The 26,318-nt window shown below is 36.9% G+C and overlaps 2 protein-coding genes across 2 annotated transcripts in view; one reads left to right on the top strand and one right to left on the bottom strand.

Annotated features, from left to right (window-relative positions):
- Nucleotides 1-26,318, top strand: part of LOC135211196 (mitotic checkpoint serine/threonine-protein kinase BUB1-like) — a 201,531-nt gene that overhangs the window by 111,768 nt on the left and 63,445 nt on the right. The window contains exons 13-15 of the mRNA XM_064244418.1: nt 16,900-17,008; nt 20,286-20,506; nt 20,664-20,810. Of these exons, the coding sequence (XP_064100488.1) occupies nt 16,900-17,008; nt 20,286-20,506; nt 20,664-20,810 (477 nt within the window). The remainder of the gene's footprint in view (nt 1-16,899; nt 17,009-20,285; nt 20,507-20,663; nt 20,811-26,318) is intronic.
- Nucleotides 17,602-26,318, bottom strand: part of LOC135211195 (transmembrane protein 65-like) — a 162,811-nt gene continuing 154,094 nt past the window's right edge. Inside the window, exon 7 of the mRNA XM_064244417.1 lies at nt 17,602-18,992. The gene's annotated coding sequence lies outside the window, so the exon portion shown is untranslated. The remainder of the gene's footprint in view (nt 18,993-26,318) is intronic.

The raw sequence follows: 26,318 nt of genomic DNA on the forward strand, positions 1-26,318 counted from the left end.
AAATAAAAAACTCCCCCGAATTCCGGGTTTTGAGTGAGCGCGGAAGCGGAAAAAATAAATTTTTCAAAAAATCACAGCGCGCTTAGTTTTGAAGATTAAGAGTTCATTTTTGGCTCCTTTTTTTGTCATTGCCTGAAGTTTAGTATGCAATCATCAGAAAGGAAAAATAATATCATTATCATATGTAAATAATGCGATATATGGTAGCGAGAAAAAAAAATCATACATAATTGTATTAAAATCACGCTGTGCAAAAAACGGTAAAAGCTAACGAGTTTCTTTTGTTTTTGTTGTATTGTACACTAAATTGCAATCATTTTGATATATAATACATTGTAAAACAATAAAAGCAACACCGGAAAAATATTATCACAAAATTATGTACGAATTCGTAACGTGCGGACGTAAAAAAATATTTTTTTCAAAATTTCACCGTAAATCTCAATATTGTTTTAGAGACTTCCAATTTGTTTCAAAATGAATACAAATAATTGAATATTACGATACTGTAAGAGTTTTAGCTTACAATTGCGTTTTTCGACCATTTCGGTAGAGTCAAAGTTGACCGAACGTGGTTTTTTTTCTATTTATCGTGATTTATATGCTAATATTTCGAAAATGAGAAAAGCTACAACCTTCAAATATTTTTCCTTTTATTTTACATGAAATTGCGCACATTTTCATATATAAAACACTATGAAATGCCTAATATGAAACGGAGCAAATTTTCCGAGAATTCGATGTACGCAATTCGGAGATTTATGGCGGAGAATCCGCGCGCGGAAGGAAAGTTTTTTTTCATAAATTCACCATAAATCGAAATATTGTGCTAGAGACTTCCAATTTGTTGCAAAATGAAGGTAAATGATTGAATATTACTAAAATATAAGAGTTTTAGCTTACAATTGCGTTTTTCGACCATTTCGGTAGAGTCAAAGTTGACCGAACGTGTTTTTTTTCTATTTATCGTGATTTATATGCAAATATTTCAAAAATGAGAAAAGCTACAAACTTCAATTATTTTCCGTTGTATTCTACATGAAATTGCGCACATTTTCATATATAAAACTTTATGTAACGGCTAATTTAAAATGGTGCAAACATTACCACAATCGCACGTATGATTTTTTTCGGAAGTTACCGCGCGGACGTAAGGAAAATTTTATTTTTTTCATAAATTCACCATAAATCGAAATATTGTACTAGAGACTTCCAATTTGTTACAAAATGAAGTTAAATGATTGAATATTACTAAAATATAAGAGTTTTAGCTTAAAATTGCGTTTTTCGACCATTTCGGTAGAGTCAAAATTGACCGAAGGTTGAAAATTTGTCACTTATCATTTTTTATATGAAAATATTTCAAAACTGATAAAAGCTACAACCATGGGTTGTTTTTAGTTGTATTGTGCATGAAATTGCGCACATTTCCATATATAAAACTTTATGTAACGGCTAATTTTAAAATGGTGCAAACATTACCACAATCGCATGTATGATTTTTTTGGAAGAGTTACCGCGCGGACGTAAGGAAAAAGTTTTTTCATAAATTCACCATAAATCGAAATATTGTGCTAGAGACTTACAATTTGTTGCAAAATTAAGGTAAATAGTTGAATATTACTACAATATAAGCGTTTTAGCTTACAATTGCGTTTTTCGACCATTTCGGTAGAGTCAAAGTTGACCGGAGGTTGAAATTTTGGCACTTATCGTTATTTATATGGAAATATTTCAAAACTGATAAAAGTTACAATCATGACTATTTTTATGTTGTATTCTAAATGAAATTGCGCACATTTCCATATATAATACTTCATGTAACGGATAATTTAAAACGGTGCAAAAATTATGCCAGTGACGAAATAATTTTTGAGATGTGTCACTGATACTTTTTAGCGCGATAAGAAAGAAATTCGCGCTTGCGCCCCTGCGTAACGATTGTAAACAAAACAACGCCTTGATCCGTGAACTCCCAGCATCCCCCAAGGCGCGTGATTCAAAAGTTTTCGGCTGGTAGGCCTATAAAGTATTTTTTTCCGCGAATTTTAAAAAAAACTTTTTGAGCCGACGTATGGTACGTCCATTCGGAAATCGGGGGAGATTTTGACTCGACGTTTAATACGTCCATTCGGCGTTTAAGGGTTAATGATCTTCCTGGAGGTAGTATTTTTAATAATAGGGCCAAACACTTTATTGACCCACTCGATGAAAATTTGCCTCGTGACCCAAACTTTTTCGTTTGTCTTCCACATCACAGGCAATTTATTCTTAATTACTATATATTTTTCTTAGACACACTGGGAGTTTGATTCATACACCACAGTTAGCCTATCCTTCGTAGGCTTGTTCCTTGGCAATGAACTTTCCTTCTGTATGATGTAGGTCCTCTTTGGCATTTTACTTCAAAAGTGGCCTGTTTTGTCACAGTTGAATACCTGGTGAGGGAAGAATCCTTCAGCCTCAAGATAGTCAATGAATTTGATTAATTCTTTGGCGGTTTGTTTGTTGGAAATCATAGCCTTCCTATGCCGTACAAGAGTACGTATGTATGCCCGTACACTTTTGGAATATTTTAAACCAGCCTCTGCCAGCCTTGAAATCACTAACAGCAGTACTTTGTTGTTGGCATTTTCTTTCTTTGATCAGCATGCAACACCCTAGCCTTTGCACAAGTAATTGCTTCAGGCATACTATCCCCCACTAACTTTTTCATGGATCCACACTAACCCTTAAACAAACGGCGAAGCAGTATTTCAGAAATCGTCTCCCGTATGCTGGTGGGGTTCGGGAGTGAGTGCCGAAGAGGAAAAAGTTTTTTTCAAAAAATCACAGCACGCTTAGTTTTCAAGATTAAGAGTTCATTTTTGGCTCCTTTTTTTTTTTGTCATTGCATGAAGTTTAGTATGAAACCATCAGAAATGAAAAAAAATATCATCATCATATATAAATATTGGAATATATGATAGCGTGGAAAAAAATTTTCATATATAATTGTAGACAAATCGCTGTGAGCAAAACAGTTAAAGCTTAAGAGTTAAATTCTTTTAGTTTTATTGTACACTAAATTGCAATAATTTTGGTATATAACACATGTAAAACGATCAAAGCAACACAGATAATATTATCACAAAGTGATGCATGAATTCATAACGCGCGGACATAAAAAAAGTTTTTTTCAAAAATTCACCATAAATCGAAATATTGTGCAAGAGACGTCCAATTTGTTTCAAAATGAAGATAAATGATTGAAAATTACTAGATTGTAAGAGTTTTAGCTTACAATTGCAGTTTTCAACCATTTCAGTCAAGTTAAAGTTGACCGAATGTCAATTTTTTTTATTTATCATGATTTATATGCAAATATTTCGAAAATTATAACAGCTACGACCATGAATTATTTTTGGTTGTATTCTACACGAAATTGCGCTCATTTTTGTATATAAAACTTTGTAATGGCTAATATGAAACTGAGCAAATATTACGACAATGTGACTTAAGCATTTTGGAGATTTGTGGCGGAGATTCCACGCGCGGAGGGAGGGGAAAATTTTGTTCAAAAATTCACCATGAATCGAAATATTGTGCTAGAGATTTCCAATTTGTTTCAAAATGAAGATTAATAATTGAATATTACTAAACTGTAAGAGTTTTAGCTTACAATTGCGTTTTTCGACCATTTTGGTCGAGGACAAGTTGACCGAACATCAATTTTTATTCTATTTATCGTGATTTATATGCAAATATTTCAAAAATTATAAAAGGTACAACCATGAATTATTTTTTGTTGTATTCTACATGAAATTGTGCACATTTTTGTATATAGAACTCTATATAATGGCTAATATGAAATGGTGCAAATATTACGACAATGTGGCGTAAGCATTTTGGAGATTTGTGGCGGAGATACCACCTCGGAGGGAAGGAATTTTTTTTTTCAACAATTCACCATAAATCAGAATATTGTGCTAGAGACTTCCAATTTGTTTTAAAATGAAGATAAATGATTGATATTACTAGACTGTAAGAATTTTAGCTTACAATTGTGTTTTTCGACCCTTTCGGTCGAGTCAAAGTTGACCGAACATCTATTTTTTTTCGTTTTATCGTGATTTATATGCAAATATTTAAAACATGATAAAAGCTACAACCATGAATTATTTTTTGTTGTATTCTACATGAAATTGCACACATTTTCATATATAGAACTCTATATAACAGCCAATATGAAATGGTGCAAATATTACGACAATGTGACATAAGCCTTTCGGAGATTTGCGGCGGAGATACCACACGCGGAGGGAAGGAAAAAAATTTTTTTTTTTTTTCAAAATTCACCATAAATCGGAATATTGTGCTAGAGACTTCCAATTTGTTTCAAAATGAAGATAAATGATTGAATATTACTAGACTAGACTAGACTTTTTGATTACAATTGTGTTTTTCGACCCTTTCGGTAGAGTCAAAGTAGACCAAACGTCTATTTTTTTCTATTTATCGTGATTTATATGCAAATATTTCGAAAATGATAAAAGCTATAACAACAATGAATTATATTATATATATATATATATAATATATATATATATATATATATATACATATATATATATATGTATATATATTATATATATATATATATATATATATATATAGATATATATATATATATATGTATATATATATGTATATATATATGTATATATATATATATATATATATATGTGTGTGTGTGTGTGTGTGTGTGTGTGTGTGTGTGTGTGTGTGTGTATGTAGTTATTATATATATAATATTATATAGATAATATATTTATATATATATATATACGATAAATATACAGGTAAATATATATATATAGAAATACATCAATATATATATATATATATATTATATAAATAAATATTATATACTATATATATATACATATATATGTATATAATATAAATATATATATATATATATATATATACGTATATAAATATATACAAATATATTATTATACAATACATACAAAATATAGTATTATTAATATAAATATTATCTATTTATAAAAATACAATACATACATCCATACTAGTATACATACATACATGGATACATGATATATATAATATTTATATAATATATATATACAGTATATAGATATAGACACAGATATATATATATATGATATAATAAATTATATATAATATATATATATATATAATATATATATATTAGTTATACATTAATAATATATACATAATATATAACACAACATATATATATCTATATATGTAATATTATATATAATTATAGATAATATAGGACATATATATATATTACATATAATAAAAATATATATATATTACATATATATATACATATATATATCAACTACATATATATATATACCATAATATATATATTATATTTATATATATAGTATATTATATAATATCTATATAGATAATTATATTAATATATATTTATATGATATATAAGACGATATATATATATAAAACAGACTATTAGATATATAAATACAGATATAAGAGAGACATACATACATATAGATATATATATATAGTACATAGAATAGAAGATAGACATAACCAGACATACAGACATACATACATACATATACATACATACATAGTAATATATAAATATATAGAGATATATATATAGATAGAATATACATATATAGATATACACACATATAGTAGAGATGAATCTATATATATATATATATATCATAGAATAATATATATATATATGAGAGTATATACAATATATAGATAGATACATATATATAATACACACAGTATTATAGAACATATAGTATAGAGATATATATATCTATATAGTATAGACAATATGGAGTATATACAGATATAGATACATAGAAGTATACTATTAATAAAGAAGATATAGAGACATTATTAGTATAGATATATATATAGATATATATATTATAGTATAGAGATATGACATATATATATATACATAAGATACATATAAGATACATATAGGATATATATATATATATAGTATATAGATATATAATTTATATTTTATACTATAATATATAATAATATATATATATATATTATATACAAATATATATAATATATATATATATTAATATATATATATTATACATACATATATCTATATATATATATAGTAATTATATATATATATATATAAATAATACCATTAATAGATATAAATAATATTTAAACATATAATAATATATATAATACATATATCTACATATTATATATAACATAAAATATAATAATATACATACATAATATATATATTTATATATATTATTACATACATACATACATTTTATTATATATATACATATATATATATATATATATATATATATATATACTATATATATATATATCTATATATATTATATAATATTACCTCTGTTTCTGACCGGGACGGTTCACTTCGCTCTAGAGGCTCTACCAAATTACTACCCCCACCTCTCACAAGACATAGGAAGTACTATGCTACGAGCTCTGCGTTTTTGTTGTCACGCCACCTTAACCCAGACGTCATTCTTCTGAAGCCAGGTTTGACTCTGGAACAGGTGAGGTCAGTGGCTCCGTCCTTGTCTCCCCAAGATGCCTTAGCTTTGGAATCTATGGCGGCCTCCATGTTGCAGACGGTTTCTTGGCTGGACCTCTGGTCTGTGGTGATTGCCAAGATAGCTTCTGACAGGTCCCCTGGAAATTGATGAGTGCCACCTTGCTTGCCAGTCTATTGAAGTCCGGGGGCAAGGCGTTTTCTTATTTGGCTCACCTCAGTGCCAATTTATGGGCTAATCTTCTGGTTAGGAGGGATGCGGCCTTGTCTAGGATGGAGAGGTCGCTCGACACCCAGTCCTTGCTGGCCTTGAGGAACGGTGATCTGTTGGAGTCGCAATTCTTGTTTCCACAGACAGAACTTGAAAATGAGATAGACTGACACCGGGCTGACACCAAGGACCGACTGGTGTACCATGCCGTGTCTAAATCAAGAGTCCCGCCCTCGGAGACGTCCGGCCCCTCCTCCTCCCCTGGTCCAGCAGCAGTTGAGGAGATCGTCGCCTGGTAGGCCATTGAGGACCTCGAGTTTGGCAGGGCTTTTCGACACACCCCAAGTCTCAAGATCAACGCCCCTTTCGCTCTCGTTCCTTTAAACCAAGAAGAGGCCCCAGGGGCAGAGGTCAAGGGGGCCGTCGGTAGGTCGGGCGCCTCTCGGGTGGGATACCTGTTGCCATTCGACTTCTCTCCTCCTCTGTCGGACAAGCTGCAGCTCAGGAAGACGTATCTTCCAGATTCTTTGAAGTTCTTGGCTCTTCGGGAGAAGTGCAGAAAATGCTGGACAAGGATGCAATAGAGGAAGTAGTGCGTCCATCCCCGGGGTTTTACAGTCACATCATCTTGGCGCCCAAGGCATCGGGTGGATGGAGGCCTGTGATTGACTTATCTACCTTGAATCGCTTCATCAGGAAGACACAGTTCAAGATGGAGACCCCGCGCTAGGTGTTGGCAGCCGTGAGGGAAGGCAACTTCATGCTGTCGATAGGCTTGAGGGACGCATACTTCCAAATCCCTATTCATCCCACGTCCAGGAAGTTCCTTCGCTTTTCTCTGGTGGACAAGATCTTCGAGTTCAAAGTCTTGTGCTTCGGGCTGACGACTGCCCCTCAAGTGTTCACAAGGGTCTTCTCTCGTGTCAAGTCGGTCCCATGCTCAGGGGATCCGTTTGCTGAGGTACCTCGACAATTGGTTGGTCTTGGCAGTTTCCAGGGAGAAGCTGCTGCAAGACAGGGATCGCCGTCTTCGGTTCTGTCTGGACCTGGGCATATTAGTCAACCAAGAAAAGTCGAACCTCGTTCCCACTCAAAGGATTTTCTACCTGGGCATGGTCATCGATACAACAGTGGCAAAAGTTTTCCCGTCGGATCAGAGATTGGAGAAGTTGCGGGCTGTGGCATGCAACTTCCTGTCAAAGTCGCATCAGTGGCAGGTTCTTCTGGGAGTGCTATCTTCCCTGGAGAAGCTGGTCCCTCATGGGCGTCTTCATCTTCGGTCTCTGCAATGGAGACTGTGAGAATTCTGGTCTCCAGCGGGGGACTCTCCCCTGTTTATGGTCCCACTGTCTTTGGAAGTGAGAGAAGACCTTCGTTGGTGGTTGGACGACCAGATTCTATTGAAGGGCGTCCCTCTGCGTTCTCTTCCTCCGGACTTCCTTCTGTTCTCGGACGCCTCCCTCGCAGGTTGGGGCGCGCACTTAGGCGGCCTCATTGCTTCAGGCGTTTGTGGTTTGGAGGACAAGTAGCAGCATATCAACGTCTTGGAGTTGAAGGCGGCTTTCCTGGGTCTGAAGGAGTTTCAGGGGATGGTAGAGGGTCACTCTGTCGTTCTCATGTCGGACAACACCATGGTGGTAGCCTACGTGAACAAACAGGGAGGCCTGGTTTCTCAGCAACTTCATGCCTTGACCGTCAAGCTTCACCAGTGGGCAATCAGCAATTCGGTAGAGCTCTCAGCCAGGTATATCCCAGGGAAACGGAACGTGGTCGTAGACAAACTCAGTCACCGGGATCAGATCCTAGGCAGAGTGGTCCCTTCATCAAGTGGTGGCAGACAAGCTTTTACAGATTTTGGGGAGACCCATGCTGGACCTTTTCACGACACGCTACAACAGGAAGCTGGAGGTATTCTGTTCAGAGGTTCCAGATCCCTTAGCATTGGCAGAAGACACATTCGAATCAAAGCATTGGCAGAAGACTCATTCCAACATCTCTGGGACAACCTGGAGGTGTATGCCTTCCCTCCGTTTTGTTTGATCCGTCAGGTTCTGAACAGGCTGATGAGTTCACAGGGTCTCTGAATGACTTTGGTAGCCCCTCTGTGGCCTCAGGCGGAATGGTTTCCAAATCTGCTGTCGTTGTTGTTAGAGATTCCGAGGGAGATTCCCCCTTGGCGGCATCTCCTGTGTCAACCCCATGCAGAAAGGTTCCACCAGTCAGTAGAATCCCTGTCTCTTCACGGTTGGAGGCTATCAACTATCTCCTCCGAGAGAGGCTTTTCTCACAAATCAGCTGGGCACATGTCCAGCAGTCTTAGGAAGTCAACCTCTGTAGTTTACCAAGGCAATTGGGCGATCTACTGTGATTGGTGTCGTAAACGGGGTTTTTCTCCACTTGCGACCTCTATACAGCGAATAGCTGACTTTTTAACCTTCCTCAGAGATGGGAAACGTATGTCCGTTTCTGCTATTAGAGGCTACAGGGCAGCAGTGAGTTTGGTGTTACGCCTGAAGGGTATCTTTTTTTGACTTTGAATTTTGGCCTAGCCTAACTCCTTTCTTTCTCTATCAAAAATGAATAATCTCAACCCACCATGTACGCTTTCTCCAACTCCAGTACACTCCAGAAATCACCTTAAAACACCAGCACCACAAGACTTACGACCCAAAAAACAACTCCTACCAGACAGAGAGCTCTCCCCTACCAACCACACACCACCAACACGTGCTTTCTACTCCCCCGTGTTATTGTTTACATCCTGCCGACGCCGCCGCCATCTTGTCTATGACGTCACAGCCTATGACGTCACAACACAACTTAAATACATCAACAGACACCTTCTAGAATCTACCACATGTTGTCTATATATAGGACACCCACCATATTTCAACAATGCATAAAATACCCATAACAATTATACAATATATAATCACACTTATCTATACCCATAACAATTATACAATATATAATCACACTTATCTCTTTCTCCCTCCCCTCCGACTGTTTCCTAACCTAGTATTCCCCTCTTAATTTCCTTCGTCCTCCAACTCTTTATACCCTCTACATAATTTCTAATACATTCCCCTGAAACTCCTGCTTTAGTTAATACATCAGCCACTTGCTCCTTTCCTTTTATCCATCTCACCTCCTTTATTTCCCCGGATTCAATGGTTTCCCTTATTGCAGCAATATCTATTTTAATCTCTTGCTACTTACACCAGTGCTCGATTTGATGGCGGTCATTAGTGTTTTACTATCAGTGTTAACCAAGGCTTCTAAATTTCTCCCTCCTACTACCTCTTCCCACAAAATGCTTGAAATATATCAATCCTTCTACAGCTTCCCCAACACTCAGGGCTTCAGCCTCAATGGTGGATTTTGCCACTCTCCTGGATTTCCTAGACTTCCACCATATGGGACTTCTCCTCTTCCCATCTGTCAAAGAAATAATATAACCCAGTTGAGTATGGCCATCTTCTATGTTTCCAAATGAAGCGTCTGCATAGGCTTCCCAATAAACCCTTTCTTCTTCCATCTCACTTATTGTAACTTCGCCCATCATGCTCTTAGTTTTTCTCACAATTTTAATAAGTTTCTTCATATCCTGAGTTGTTCCTTCTTTAAATGCTTTACTTAATTCGCTAATATCATATGATATTTCTGGTATCGTGTGTAGTGATACCCAATTCAGCTGTCCTACCACTGATCTGTACTCTGTTAACTCTTTTTGTTCTAGCACTCTATTACCCGTATATCTTCTAGCCTCTGGTTCTCTTATGGAATTTATATACTGCCACTGATTAAGGGAAAATCTATTCTCCTTCTGCTCTATTACTACTCCTAATATACTTGAACCTTTTATCTCTTTGTTCTCCTACTTGCAATTTCCCCTTTCAATCTCCCAATCGTTTCCTTTAAGAATCCTTCAGTTCCTCCGTAGCAAAAATCATCTACGTGTACACAAAATGCCTTCCAATTTATTGTTCTTTTTTACAAAAGAATATATTAGGTTCTAGTCTACTTCTCTCACCTTGAAGCTCCTTCACTACTTTCACCACTTTACAATACCATGCTTTTGCTGCATCCTTGAGCCCATAGACTGTTTTCTTCAACTTCCATAATCCCCTCCAACCATCTTCCCTTGGTGGCTTCAAGTACACTTCTCTTTGTATCTCGTCACCTGTAAATATGCAGTTTTGACATCCAATGTATAACAATTCCAATTTTTCACCTTTATTATGGTTAGACAGAATTTTAAAATTTCAGCATTGCATGTGGGAGCATCCTTTTCCCACTCAGCCAATTCTTCTTCAAACCCTCTAGCTACCAATCTTGCTTTACATATCCTTCCCCCCCCCACCCCCCACCCCTTTATCTTTTCAGTTACTATCCATCTTGTAGATATAGCTTTTTGTCCAACATCATTTACCTCCTCATATACCTGGTTATCTCTCCAACTTAGAAGTTCTTTTTCTTTAGCTTCCATTATGCTTCTATTTTCAAATCCCAGCAACACCTCCTCTTCATCTTCAATTTTTTCTACCTGACTATAATCCCTCAAGTTAACCCACCCTTTGTCACCTGACTGTGAGTCTCGTATATTGTACGAATCAGCCCATGCTTGGCTTGATCTTTTTCCTGCAAGACCTAAAATAGTCCATTCTTCTACTTGTCCTGTATCATTGTTTATAGCCCTAACTCTATTTCCCTTTTTGAATTTTGGTATCTCTTCCATTAACTCGCTTTCTATTGACCCACTTTGCCCGTTATCTTCCACTGTTTCCTCTATCACCTCTCTTTCTATAGTCTCTTCTGTGTCTGCATTCCTTCTCTCACCCATTATCTCCTCTCCTTCCAGCCAATCTACTTTCCCTTCATTTGGGCCATCTGACCTACCTTTCACCCCATGGGATTTATCTATTCTAGCCGATATCTCTTCTGTATCTGGTGATCGTCGTTGAATCCTTGTCACATGTATCCTAGCTACTTCTCTTAAAGAACTCCCCATGTTTGACTATTATTGTTTTCCCCGATACTCCCACTACCTGAGCAGGTCCTCTCCATTCATTTTCATTTTCCCTCTTATAGAATACCTCATCTCCTACCACTGCTTCTTCCAAATTTATGTTCTCTGATGTTTTGTTTAGCGCTATTCTTATTTTATTACAGGACTCATTTTTTATAAATGCTTCTCTGGCCTTGTGCATTGCATTCAGTGTGTCCCTTACCATACCCTCTTCCTCCCTTTTTCTCTGCTTGCAGGACTAGAACTTTCTTCTCCTATTAGGTTAGGCAGTGAAGGGTTTTTTCCAAATACTAATTGGTTGGGAGAGAAACCTCCATTATTCATTAAATAGTTCCTAGCACTCACTACCCATTTCAAAGCTAGGGACCAATCTACTTCCTCTTCCTCCATCATCTTCCTTACACTTCCCTTGATCATGCCTACGGTCTTTTCACATAATCCGTTGCTCCACGGAGATTCTGATGCTGTGGCTAATACTTTAATATTCCATTTTTCTGCCATCCTCCTTACTTTTTCATTTTGAAATTCTCCCCCATTATCTGACAATATTTTGGAGGGTGCTCCAAATATAGCAAACCAGCACTCAAAAAGTATCTTTATTATAGTTTCTGGTTTCTTATCTTTTATCCAACAGGCCTGACAATATCTCGTTGCCATATCCACTATTACCAAGAACTTTCTCTCTTCTATCTCTCCCACATCCATCGCTACGACTTCATTGAACGTTTTACTCCAAGAAAAGCCTACTACCGGTTTGGCGGGGTTTCTTTTGTATTTTTTACAAACCTCACAATTTTTAATCAGTTCCGTTAGTAACTTTCTTATTTCCTCTTTTTCTTTTTCGATTAACCCATTACTCCATTGTGCTTCCTCTGTTAGCTTCCATATTTTATCTCCACTTCCATGACCAAACTGTAAATGTAATTTCTTCATTGTGTTCTTAATTTCCCTCGGATTCTTTCCCTTCCAACCCTCCAGTAATAATTCTTCTACCTTCCTCCTCCTTATAGGCACTCTTAAATGACCCTGTTCGTCTTCTCTTAACTCTACTTTCATTCCCCCTAATACTTCTACTATGACACAATTTTCTTTCAAATTTAGGGTCATACCCATTTTACTCATGGTTTTGCTTACCTATCAGCCAGGGTATATCACCTTGCAGAATTTCCGTCTTCAAATAAAACTTTCTGTTTTTTAGTATCACAGGTATTTCTATTATTCCTCTGGACTTATAAGATGTCTCACCAAAATTAAACACTTTATTAGACTCTGTCCTAGTGTCCTCATTCTCCTCAACTCTTCCTGACTCAAATCCATGACAATACGTGCTAGTCACAATTCCCCGCAAACTGTTGATTTACACCCTGTGTCCAAAATTGCATCAACCACCTCCCATGATGCTTCCACTATTTTATTAACTTCTCCTACATAAACCTCTTCTTCTTCTGTCCCATTTTCTGTTTTTACCTTATTTTCTTCTAGTCTTGTTTCAGTTTTCTTCCTATTATGAAAATTCTGAGGACAATCCCTAGCCCAATGCCATTCTGAGCTGCATATTGCACATACTGTTACCTTCCCTTCTTTGTTTATAGGATTTCTACCACCCCTTCCTCGGTTCCATCTTCCCCGATATCTTTGGTTTTTCCTCCCTCTCTCAGAACTGGCATTGCCTTCTGACGAACCCCACCATTCCCGTTCCTCTTTAGTCCCTAATCCTCAAATAGTCTTTTCATTGTTTGCGACACTGTTCCGTACTCTAGCTTTCTTGCCCACAAGCCGATAATACCATTTGTTTTTGATTTTCCGTGAGATTTGCTTGCTCTATTACATGATACCCCTTGACTTCGCCTTCAAGCGCGCCTTTCCCCATTGCTCTTTCACACTCAGATGCTGCCTTCTCGTATCTAATTAAATAGTCCGCCATATTTTCACTAGATTCTCTTCTTATTAGAAGGTATCTTTTTATTCTACCGTAATTCTCCATTACCGAGTCTTTTAGATAGGCTTTATCTAGTTTCTCTGGATTAACTTTGGACCCTCTGTACCAGTAAGTTTTATCTTTATCTAATGCTTCCACTAGCTCTCTGGCTTTCCCTTTTAAGCTCATTCTCATTTCTATCACTGGGTATTTTGTATCTTCTCCATACAACAATAGCCAATCTTCGGCTTGACCTTTCCATTTCTTTGTATTCTTCTTGTATCCCGCTAAACCTAGGACATTCCCTTCTCCATCTAGTAGTCTCCCTTTGTTCACTGTCGGATCCAGGCATCTTTGATCAACCACGCTCTGCTACCAGTTTGAATTTTGGCCTAGCCTAACTCCTTTCTTTCTCTATAAAAATGAATAATCTACCCACCTGTACGCTTTCTCCAACTCCAGTACACTCCAGAAATCACCTTAAAACACCAGCACCACAAGGACTTACGACCCAAAAAAACAACAACTACCAGACAGAGAGCTCTCCCCTACCAACCACACACCACCAACACGTGCTTTCTACTCCCCCGTGTTATTGTTTACATCCTGCCGACGCCGCCGCCATCTGTCTATGACGTCACAGCCTATGACGTCACAACACAACTTAAATACATCAACAGACACCTTCTAGAATCTACCACATGCCGTCTATAAAGGACACACACCAATTTTCAACAATGCCTAAAATACCCAAACAATTATAAATAGAATCAAATTATCGGACACCCACCATATTTCAACAATGCATAAAATACCCATAAACAACAATTATACATATAATCACACTTATCTATACCCATAACAATTATACAATATATAATCATCGACGACATCTCTTCCTGGAAACTTTCCCTGCTAGTTAAGGGGTTTGAGCAGTCGAGTTCTCCTAGAGAGCTCAAGCCTCCAACGTGGGATGTTTCCTTGGTGCTTAAGAGCTTAACTAAGAGTCCATATGAGCCTTTGCATCGCTCATCTGATAGGAACCTGACACTCACGACAGTTTTCCTTTTAGCTTTGGCATCTTCCAAAAGGGTAGGAGAACTCCACGGTCTGAGTTATGAGGTGAAGCACACCAGGGGTTGGAAGTCAGTGTCCTTCGAATTTGTCCTGGAATTCGTGGCCAAGACCCAAAATCCCTCTGTGCATGATGACAGGTTCGCTTCGTTTTCCATTCCATCACTGACTGACTTTGTGGGTGGTGATGCTCAAGAGCTTTTGTTTTGCCCTGTCCGGGCCCTGTGTTGCTATCTTAAAAGGACTCGGCACCTTAGACCAGGCTGCTGCAGACTTTTTGTTAGTACAGGCCGTACAAAGAAAGAGGTGTCTAAGAATACTATCTCTTTTTGGATACGTACTTGACTCTTGATGATTCCATCACCACGTCTGTGCAGGCTAGAGCACATGACGTTAGGGGTATTGGTCCCTCTCTGGCTTTCAAAAAGAACTTGGCTGTACATAGAGTGCTGAGCGCTGTACTTGGTTACGTCAGTCCACGTTCACCTCCCTCTATCTTAAGGATGTTGCCCACAGATCTATGGACACGTTTTCCCTGGGTCCTGTGGTGGCTGCCCAACAGCTTGTGTAACTCATAGTTGCCCTTAATGTGGCACCTTTGTATCTTACCTAAGATGATTGTGTGGATGAGAGAATAAGTGAGTTGGCTGGTCTCCTTTCTCTTGTACCTTTCCTTCTTCCTTCGGGCAGTTTAAGGAATTGACACATCATTTGCTGGACTGGTCTGATACAGGTGAGTGAGGTAGTCATACTGGTAGTGTGGTCGTGCAATTTACAGTATCTTACCCACTATTTAGTAGCATAGGCTCCGCTCCTGGGCAAGGAGGAGTCGGGAGTACTACAAACCCTAGTGTCTTGGTTTGTTGTTGGACAGTCAAAGTTTCTCTTTGTTTCCCTATACAATGGTTATCCCATATATCACTGTACGTCACTCAGGTTCTGAATGGTTAGCTATTAGTGTATCTAGCTTCTCGACGGGCTTCAGTCCCTCTCCAAGAACTATTTCTTTTGAGAGCTAGACTGGCGGGTAGGCCCCCAGCTGGTCTAGGATGTCTTATACCTCCCTCCAAGTACGAGTCTATCCTCTAGCCGCCCCTCTATTTGTTAAGTCATCCTGAGTTGGGAAAGACTGGCGTAGATGATCGGCGTTTAACCACTCTTCACCCGATCTATGCATGTGTTGCCAGATATCAAGATTCCTTGCTTTCATCTGCTTTTTAACTGGATCCAGCTAGGCCCTAGAAATTATCCTATTGTTAAGACCTCAGGTTTGTAGCTATGAAAAATACAAATTGTCTCAGAAAATTTGTCATTTTAATAGGTTTTATTCTTTTTTAACATATTGTTGACAAGACCTTGTAAAAAAAAAAATTATTGAAAGAGAAGGGAATGGTAGTTGCTTGCTACATCTTTAGAAGAAAGAATGAACTGTCACTCGTAAAAATTATTTCAGCACCATTTGGAGTAGTTTCACTAGACTGTATTAAAAAAGTCAGTTTGTTGCATACAAAATCAGTGCCATGCAACTAAATAATTTTGACTTCGTGTGTTTAGTAACCTAGGGCTTGATGATAGATCATAGTGCACCTTTGTGCAAACACAAAACAACATACATCAACTTGTCAGTAAAGAGCATGAGTTTTCATCACACCCCTAGATATTGTTGCATTAGTTGTTTCTAATTGACAGTAGATACAATACTAATTTTTTTAAACATTGTAAAACTGGCTTCAACTCTAACATCAGCAGGTTTTCTGGAACAAAATGGAAAATTGAATTATTACTGTACATAGTATCATGATTGGAAATGATTGTGGCAATTATATTTTTATAATAGAAAATAAGATTTTCATCCTTGCATGCACATCTGTGAATTCCCTAGCTTATTTTGTCATGTGGATATGATCCGGTTTAAAGAGTGTAGAAAAGGGCATTTACTTCAGTGGTGAACTTTGTGAATACTAATGGTTTTTTGTATTTTTTAAAATTTTTTTAAGTGATTTTTTTCTTCATGCCTGAAATTTTTATGAAAAGGTGGCTTTAAATTTCTTATGTGGGTGTTAACTGTTTTCCAGTTTCTGGAGGAGAACTCTACTCGTGCATTACAACAGCCAAAACCAGTTACTTTAAATGCTCTCTCTAGTGAAATACCAGAGGAGCAAGGACACAATTTCTCGTCTTGTGGTAAGTAGAATGGGAAATACATTATTATTTATTTGGGAGTCTTATGCTTTACAAACCCAGTAGTACATATATTAATCTTTTAATTTTTTGCTTTTTTATTTTTATTTATATTTGAGATTAGTTTTTGAGAGATGTGATTTGTAAAGTTCAATAAAACTTTGATATTAAGTTTGCTAGGCAAGCAAATGTGTGTTGAGAGGAAGAAAAGTCAGAGGGTCATACCATATACAAAATACAAAATGTGTGCGTGAACTATTGGTATAGGCTGGGTGTTACACTTCAGAATCCATTTGCATAATTCAGGTAGATTATTACAGCTGTATTTAAGGTCTAGATAATGGTAATGAAACTGATATTTTACTTACTGAATTCATTTTTATTATCTTGTTATATCCTAATCATATGTAAAAAAATTACTATCGTTCATCTTATGCACTCAAGTAGGCTAGGCTAATGTTTACATTCTCAAAATAATTTTTTAGTTGCTAAAAGAAAAGGATTATCACTGGAATTAATTTTGTTTTTGTACATAAAACATAATATACAACAGATATACAAAGGTAAACTAACATACATTAAACAAAAGTTCCTCAAAATTGCAAAACTGCTGTTGCTCAATTCAGTTGTTTATGGCCATACTCAATGTTGTATAGGATTAAAATTTCACAAATGCACCCATGGAGAGTCATAAATTATTGTGTAATGGGCATGGGAAAATGCCATAAAATGTATTGTATTATTGTTATCATAAAATTACTTTAACCATAAAACCAAATTTCATTTCATTCTTTGAAATTAAAGGAGGCAGTGGTATAAAGAAACTTAGCTGATTTTCTTCTGAGAAAACATAAAAAGTTGATTTCTGTTTGTTTGCACAATGATTTTAATCATATTTGGTAGGTACATATAGGTTTTAATTGTGTAGTATGAGTAGTATGAAAAATTTCTTTATGAAGCGTTCAAAAAGTTAAAAACTACCGAGCTCTGAAATAAATGAGCAAATAAATACATACATAAATGAGAATTTTACATTTATTAAAAGGGCATATAATTATATTAATTTCTGTTAAAAAAATAATTAAAATCATATTGTTTACCCTATTTTAATATGGATAGTAGTAGTACCTTAGAATGGATGATCTTTGTAGGATACAGCTTACTAGTGTTTCTTGCTCAGTATACTCTGAGCACTCCCAAAGGCTCTTTGGAGAACAGTTTTCTCTTAATTTGTAAGGGTCAGGTTCCCAGGCCCATGCAGTTTGCTGCTATGCACTTGCAAATGTATGCCATGACTAACCAACGCTTAACTTGAAGCCATAAAACCCTTCCAGAGGCAGTTTTATTTGTGTTAATCTCTGAAACTATTGCTCATTAGTACTATATTTGGTAATGTCATAGAATTGTAAAAATAAGGTTAAAGGAAATATCATTCAAAAAATGTTTTGTTTCAAAATTGCTGTTCATCATCATCATCATCATCTTTTTATGTCAGTTTTTCCCTTTACAGAATTAGATATGTAAAAGCAGTTCGCTTTGCTCTTCTCTGCCCTGTACGTACACTTCTTGCTTGAACTTTCATCAGATCTAAATGTTCATCTGCTTTGTTTCTCCATAATCTCATGGATCTTCCTACAAGTCCTTGTTGTGCTACTTTCATATAGAGTATACAGCTTTTCTGACTAGCTGGTCCTCAGCACTTCTCATCACATTTCCTAAACACTGTAGTCTTTGGAATCTTTAATGTTTTCAGCATCTTGATACCACCTCTCCTTCCTCAGTCATACTATGATCTTCCTACCATATTCAGGATAAGCGCCTCGGTGGTGTGGTTGGTATGGTGTTTGCGTTCCACCTCGGTGGTCACGGGTTCGATTCTCGGCCATTCCATTGAGGAGTGAGAGATGTGTATTTCTGGTGATAGAAGTTCACTCTCGACGTGGTTCGGAAGTCACGTAAAGCTGTTGGTCCCATTGCTGAATAACCACTGGTTCCATGCAACGTAAAGACACCATACAAACAAACAAACAAACCATATTCAGGTCATGAATCATAACATTCTGTGATCATTTAAGAGAATGAGGTTTTATGGATATTAGAAATATAAGTAATAGAGTTGATGATTTCATACAGGATATTTTGTAAGTTCCATACATAGATGAGATAATGATTAAAAGGAGATAGAGATGGTTGGACATGTTTTCCACACAACCGCTGTTGAGAATATTTTGCAATAGTGACACAATGGGACTCCTGTGGACACCAGAAGAGTTAGAGGATGAGACCTATTCAGATAAGAATAATGTTAAGGGGACTTGGAGAAAAGTAATCTTTGTGGATGATGAAGCACAGGAAAGACATGACTGGTAGAATTTATAAAGCAATAAAAATTTCTTTATTCACCTGTTTGGAAAAACCTAATGAGAGACACACTTACAGTTGCTAAATGCTCTTCTACAGTTGGAGACACCTCCCCCAATACCACATTCCAGCCACATAAGGCCCATTTTATACCTGAACTATGCTATGCAGATTTATCTGAGGACATTCCTGAGTGAAAACTACACTTAAGGCTGTGTCTGTGAGGTTCCTGTTGACCAATCAATATTTACCAGAAAATACCAGCATATGACCCAGCATACCAGCCCTGCCAGTCAAAGCAAGATTCCTTCTTTAGCTGATCGGAGGCCAGCAAACATTGTGCCCCTTCCAACCATCCCATCTATTAGAGTAGGAGTCACTGAAATGAGCCAATCTGCTCTTATTTCAGCATGGCCATTAATTGAGCCTGAGTAGAACAAGGCCTAGAAGTAAAAATAAGTCATTAAGGATAACCCACACCTCATTTCAAGTACTAGACCAAGACTCCATTGAAGTTACTCTGTAAATCAGTTATAGCGTATTCTTTTCCAATAACAGAATCCAAGTCAGCAACTGTTTCATTCATAAAAGAGTGATAAACATGGTTGAGTTACTGGTAGAGTACAAAAACAAAAATTGAACATCATAAAGATTTAAAACACTATATAAATAAAGTGCTGTGGACACAGCAATTACTTTTAACTATTAACTTGAAAGAGGGTCATCTACTTTAATAATACTGATAAAGGTGTAAACAAGAACATCTTTATTGCATATCAAACTTTCATTTTACTGTTTAGACCACTAGAGTAATTTATATTTTGATGCTTTATGATTCATAACATGTTCAAATTTTAAATTTTCTTGCTATCAAATTTTAATTAAGATATTAATTTTTGCTTTGTCTTATCAATCTCAGCCCCAAACAACAGTGGCCAGGATGGTTTAAATCACAGTCATAGTAGTCACAGCAACTCCAGAGGTCTCAATTTAACTGATCCCACAGTCAACACCAAGATGGCTATGAATGCTATAAATGATATGTGGTCAGTTTCCTTATTCAAGGAGGACAGTGTTGCTGTGGACGTTGAATCAAATGCACCACCTTCAAAGCAAAGTGCACCATTTGCTATATTCCAGGTAAGATTAATTACATATTTAAATTTTATCTGATGTATGTTTATATTAAAAAATTACACTTGTTTTGAAAGTACTGTTTAACTATTTCACTGGGCGACACGGCTTCCTCGCCCAGAAATAGATTTTTCCTACGTCAAAATCCCTTTTTTATCCTAAGGATAATGCATGTGGGAAGGAAGATGCAAACATTGCCCAGGAGGCCCCAGCACAGCCATTCACTATCTTTCGTGATGATGGAAATCAAGGTACAAATTTTGCTGCACCATTTACCATTCATCAAGATCAAGCCACCTGTAACACAAAGGTTAGTTTGTTCTTTTTCCTTTTATAATTTCATAATCCCTGATTAAGCTTGGCTACTTGTGCACAAGCCCTGAAAGTAAGTCATGTGAAATTTTCTCATTAACATTGAGCAAGAAAAGCTGGTTTGTTCATATACAAAACAAACCTTCGGTCTTAACATTGAATAATACTAGCGCCAAGGTGGAAACCGGTAGAATTAATAATGAACTTGTGAGATCCAGGGACTATTGGCATCTATACCAGGTCATGGGGTATGTAGTACCCAGAATGCCCTTGGCGTCCTGTGACCCGACAGTTATTTTCCTACTGCCTTTAAGATAGGACGTGATTACTTTCTATCTGTTTTAAAGCCGGTTTTAGTTTGCCCGATTTTATTCATTTTTTCCCTTTTTACTTTTTCTTTCTCTGGGTGTTCTCAGTGTGGGTATGATCTGATAGGTGTGTGTACGTTGTAAGATGGAGAATTTTGCTTCATCGGAAATTTCTTCGAGTTCTCGGAATAGACAAAGGAAATGACCTGGAGTGAGTGGGTTTCCTTGTTCAAGACATTAACATCGGTTTCTACAGATTCACATCCAATGTGTAGTAGGTGCAGAGAAAATGTATGTACTATTACTAATCCTTATTCAGTTTGTCGTGGTTGGTCGGTGGAACAGTGGATGAAGTTTTCTGAGAAGGGCCAGTACAAAAGAAGGAGACGACGCCATCTTTGGATGAGCAAGTGTTGTCGGCTTCTTTTGTATCGGCAACACACCAGACTGCTCCATATGTTTCGTCACCTGCTTTGGATATTTCCCATACTCCTTCAGTTTCTTCTAGTGATTCGTTATTGGAAACGCCAGGAGGGGTTTTGGGTAATTTTATGCATAATTACTCTCCGTCATTCCCGGCAGGGAGAGGGGGAGCATCGCCATCTTTGTTCCAGGTATCGGCTCCCGATCCTCAGAGAATGGAAGGAACGTGTTCGGTGTTAGGCCTACCAGGCGTACCAGCCTTGGAGGGGTTGCTGTCTCATTATATGGCATCACGCTTCCACCAGAGCCTAACAACGTTGAATGTTCCTCATCCCCCTTGCCTGCACTTTATGGGAGCTAATGCCGCGGCAACGACAACAACATCAATGTTTCCAGCGATGCAGAACGTTAGAAGTACTTTTGCAGCACACACGGGCTGCCAGCAGCAGCCGCTCAGTCTCTCCCTACAAGAGTGGTGACATCAGAACCTGCGTCACACACTGGTATGGCAGACGCGATGACATCACAGCCTACTGTTTTGGCCTTCCATCGGCTGTTTGTCTGCCTTTGAGCTCCCAGTTTTGTTTCCCGTTTTGCCCCATCTCAGCTTGCAGTTTGGCTATTGAAGCTTTGCATCTTTCTTGTGAAGTTATGGTGCCAAGAGTGACTGTGGAATAATTGAATTTTTGTCAATGATAGTGCTTTTATTTGCTTTGATAAGATTGCGGATTGCTTAAGGGCCCCTCTGTTCAAATTTTCTTCGGTTTGCGCATGCGCAGTGAGAACCATCATGGCCACGTCAACGAATTCGGAACTGGTGACTGAGGAGCCCAGGGTAGATGGACCTTCCCTTGAAAACCCTACCTGGGACTACCTTTTTGAAAAATTTAACAAAACAGAACTACAGAAACATTGCCGACAACTAGGATTTTCGAAAGTGTGGGTAACAAAAGATAAACTAATAGATATGATAATGGGGCATCATTATTCCTTACATCCAAGAAGAGTACCCAGCGAGGACCAAGAAATGGACCGGCTTGAAAAAATCCTATTAGAGGTAGAGGAAATAAGAGAGCTCATGTATAAGAAAGACCAGGAAATAGAAGAATTGAACACTGCAATAAAATCAGCTCACGTAACTATTAACAAGCTGAATGATCGTATCTCTTCGTTGGAAGAGCAGGTTCGGGAGAGAGAAGAGAGAAGATCGAATGTGCCGTATGCATCAGGTGAAAAAATTCTACTGATTGGCGACGAAAGTTTGAGTGATATCAAGAAGACGGATTTTGAGGACGACTGCGCTATCAGAACTATACCAGAGGCTACGTTGGATTTGACAAAATGTTGGGTAGATGAGAAACTTTCTTGGACACCAGATAAGTGTATTATATATTGCGGAATACACGACTTGATGGAAAATCGAAATGTAAATATTGTATTAGATAAATTGGGTTCTCTAGTCACTAAACTAAAAGATAAAAATGACAGCATTGTAATAAACGTATGTGAGCTTGTGCCATCTTTGAATGTTGATCTAAACTCTGTTATAGAAGAGTACAATGTAAAATTGATAGAATGGTGTTATGCTAATGGGATTTCAGTAGTCAAGACGAATTTAATGTTCAAATTTGGCACGGGAGACATTGATGAACTATGTTTTAAGGAAGGAAATAAAAATTCCGGAATATTTTTGAATAGGATGGGGGTAGTACGACTGCTTTCTGTATTGAAAAAACAATGTGGGTTTTTGAAGGTAAACACTAACAGCAATGCAACCTACAAACCCAAATTGCCATCTAGTCACTTTAATAATGCAAATACACACCAGCAAAGGCGTACACCTTTGTATCCCCGAAATCAGGTAACAACAAATGGAAATAGGGCAAACCTCACCGATTACCATAGCAAGGATGAAATACGCAGACCCTCCAAAAACTACCACAGTATAAATAGCACAAGAAATTTAAAGCAAGGAAGTGTTAATAGAATTGGCTGTTATAATTGTGGAGAGTTTAACCACAGAGTATCAAACTGCAGGTTTGATCATAAGATTAAATGCAATAACTGCAATGCATTTGGTCACAAGAGCAAATTATGTAATAACTATATCTTTTAGGTTAATGGCCAAGAAGAATGCGCCGTAGAAGGTAACTGTAATAAATCAAGAGATTTTGTGAATATTTTTATCTAAATGCGCAATCACTGTTATGCCATAAGAATGAAATAGAGACTATGTTAATGGATTTGGAGGTGGATGTTTTATGTGTCAGTGAGTCATGGCTCCTCCCGTGTATGGATGATGCCTTTGTAAATATTCCTTTATATAAGATGTTCCGTTGTGATGGAGGCCGCGGTGGAGGTGTTTGTTTATATGTTAAGGATTATCTAAAAGTGACCGAAATAAAAATGAATATCGAAAGAGTTGAAGGAATCGAAGACATATGGATATCTGTTCAACATCGGAAGTTGCCCTCCATTGTGATTGGCTGCGTCTATCGACACCCTAAAGCGGATGCAACTTCGTTCAGTTACATTTTAGAGACTTTTAAAAATGCCGTTTTACGTAACAAGCCAATTTTTATATTTGGTGATTTTAATGATAATTTGTTGTCTGCAGGAAATAAAATGGAGAAAATTATACATAACGCCAAACTTCATCAGATCATTAACAAGCCTACTCGTGTTACTTGTAATTCTGCAACGCTCATTGACCTATTGATAACTAATGGAACTGATATGATTAAGCACTTCGATGTTGTCCCCTGCCCAATAGCAGACCACGAGGCAATTACTGCTACTCTAAATCTGCATAAACCAAAAAGAGAACCTGTCTTTAAAACTTATCGATGTTCATAAAAAAAATTACTCTTCTCAGACACTATGCGACTTGTTACTAAATAAAGTCGCCCTGTTAAATGAAATACTAAACACTGATGATGTAAATTGCCAGGTGTTTATTTTAACTGAAGTATTTGTTTCTTGCATTGACAAATGTGCTCCAATGGTGACTAATGAAATCAAACGACCCCCTGCCCCCTGGATAACCCAAGATATAAAAAAAGCGATGAAAGCAAGAGATCTCGTGCAGAGAAATCTTAAAGCCCAAAGAGATGATGTACTACTGGCAGAAAGTTTCAGAGAATTGAAAAGAAAAAAGTAAAAGTCATGATAGACTCCAGTAGAAAAGAACACTACAAACAAGAATTCCAAGATACAAGAAATAACTATCGTAAAACTTGGAAAGTAGTCAAAAAAATGCTTCATGCTGTTAGCAGCGAAGCACAAATATCTGAAAACAGAGAGGATATTAAAGCTAAAGCGGAAGAGTTTAATGAGTATTTTGCAAATATAGGAAAACAAAAACTTACGAGGAACTCAGCAGGTGACATCAACAAATAAGGCTCTAAGTCATTGGTCAATAAATCTAGATAATCCACGCGGATTCAAACCTTCTCCAGTAGACTGTGAGACGGTTATATTAACTATTAAGGATTTAAATAACTCGAACGCATGCGGATCTGATGGTATTGCTCTGAAATTTATCAAGGATGCACTATTTATAATAGCATTTATATACAATGATCATCAATACTTCCATCGTAACTAGCACCTTTCCTGATTTATGGAAATACCCTTTTGTTATTCCTGTTTTTAAAAAAAAAAAAAAAAAAAATGGAGATAGAGATGACATAAAAAACTATCGGCCAATCTCACTGTTACCTACTCTGTCTAAGGTACTGGAAAAAGATTATTGCTAATCAATTAACTAAATACTTGAAGAAAACAAGTCTTTTAGTCTGAACATCAGCATGGCTTTAGGCCTAAATTATCTACTGAGACAGCTCTTTTGAAGGTAACTGATCGAATATATAATAACATAGAAAATAAAAAGATATCACTGCTCCTACTACTGGATCTATCCAAAGCCTTTGATAGCGTGAACCACAAAGTCCTATTAGAGAAATGTATAAGTCTAAGAATAGATCCATCTTGGTTTGATAGTTATCTTACTAATCGATTCCAGTCAGTAAAGTTAAGGGACCACATTGTCAACTAGATGTGAGGATAACCTTTGGGGTCCCGCAAGGATCCATCTTAGGACCAATATTGTTTATTATTTTTGTTAACGATTTGGCGGAATCTCTACTGGTGTTTTCGTTATCCAGTATGCTGATGATACTCAATCATACTTGAAGGGGACATATGCAACATGAATGATTTATTAAGAAGGGCTGAAGCAGTCTTGGAGAAGGCCAAGACATATTTTCAGAGACATGGCCTCCTATTAAATGAAAATAAAACTCAGTGTATTTTTATAGGTTCAAGACAATATATATCGGCCATAGACGAAAATGTGAGGGTGAATTTCAATGGCAATGCTATCAGGCCTATGAAAGTTGTGAAAAACTAGGTGTCTATTTTGACCGTTTTATGACTTTTGACTCTCATATTGAGGAGGTATGCAAAAAGGCGACGGGCATACTTATTTATCTGAACAGAATAAAAGATCATTTTGAACCTTCCACGCGCCTGATCGTTGTTCAGTCACTAGTAATGAGCCTCATCCACTATTGTTTTAAGGTATGGGGGTGCACTAATAATGTCCATCTCGACAAAATTCAAAAAATGTGTAATTTCGCTGCTAGAGTAGCTGTAGGCGATATTAGGAAGTACGATCATATTTCTCCTGTTCTGAAAAAGCTGGAATGGTTGAAGGTAAAAGATGAGTATATTTACGAAGTTTGTGTGTTTGTTTTTAAAGTTTTAAGAGGTAT

Source organism: Macrobrachium nipponense, chromosome 4 (genome assembly GCF_015104395.2).
Source record: "Macrobrachium nipponense isolate FS-2020 chromosome 4, ASM1510439v2, whole genome shotgun sequence".
NCBI lineage: Eukaryota > Metazoa > Arthropoda > Malacostraca > Decapoda > Palaemonidae > Macrobrachium > Macrobrachium nipponense.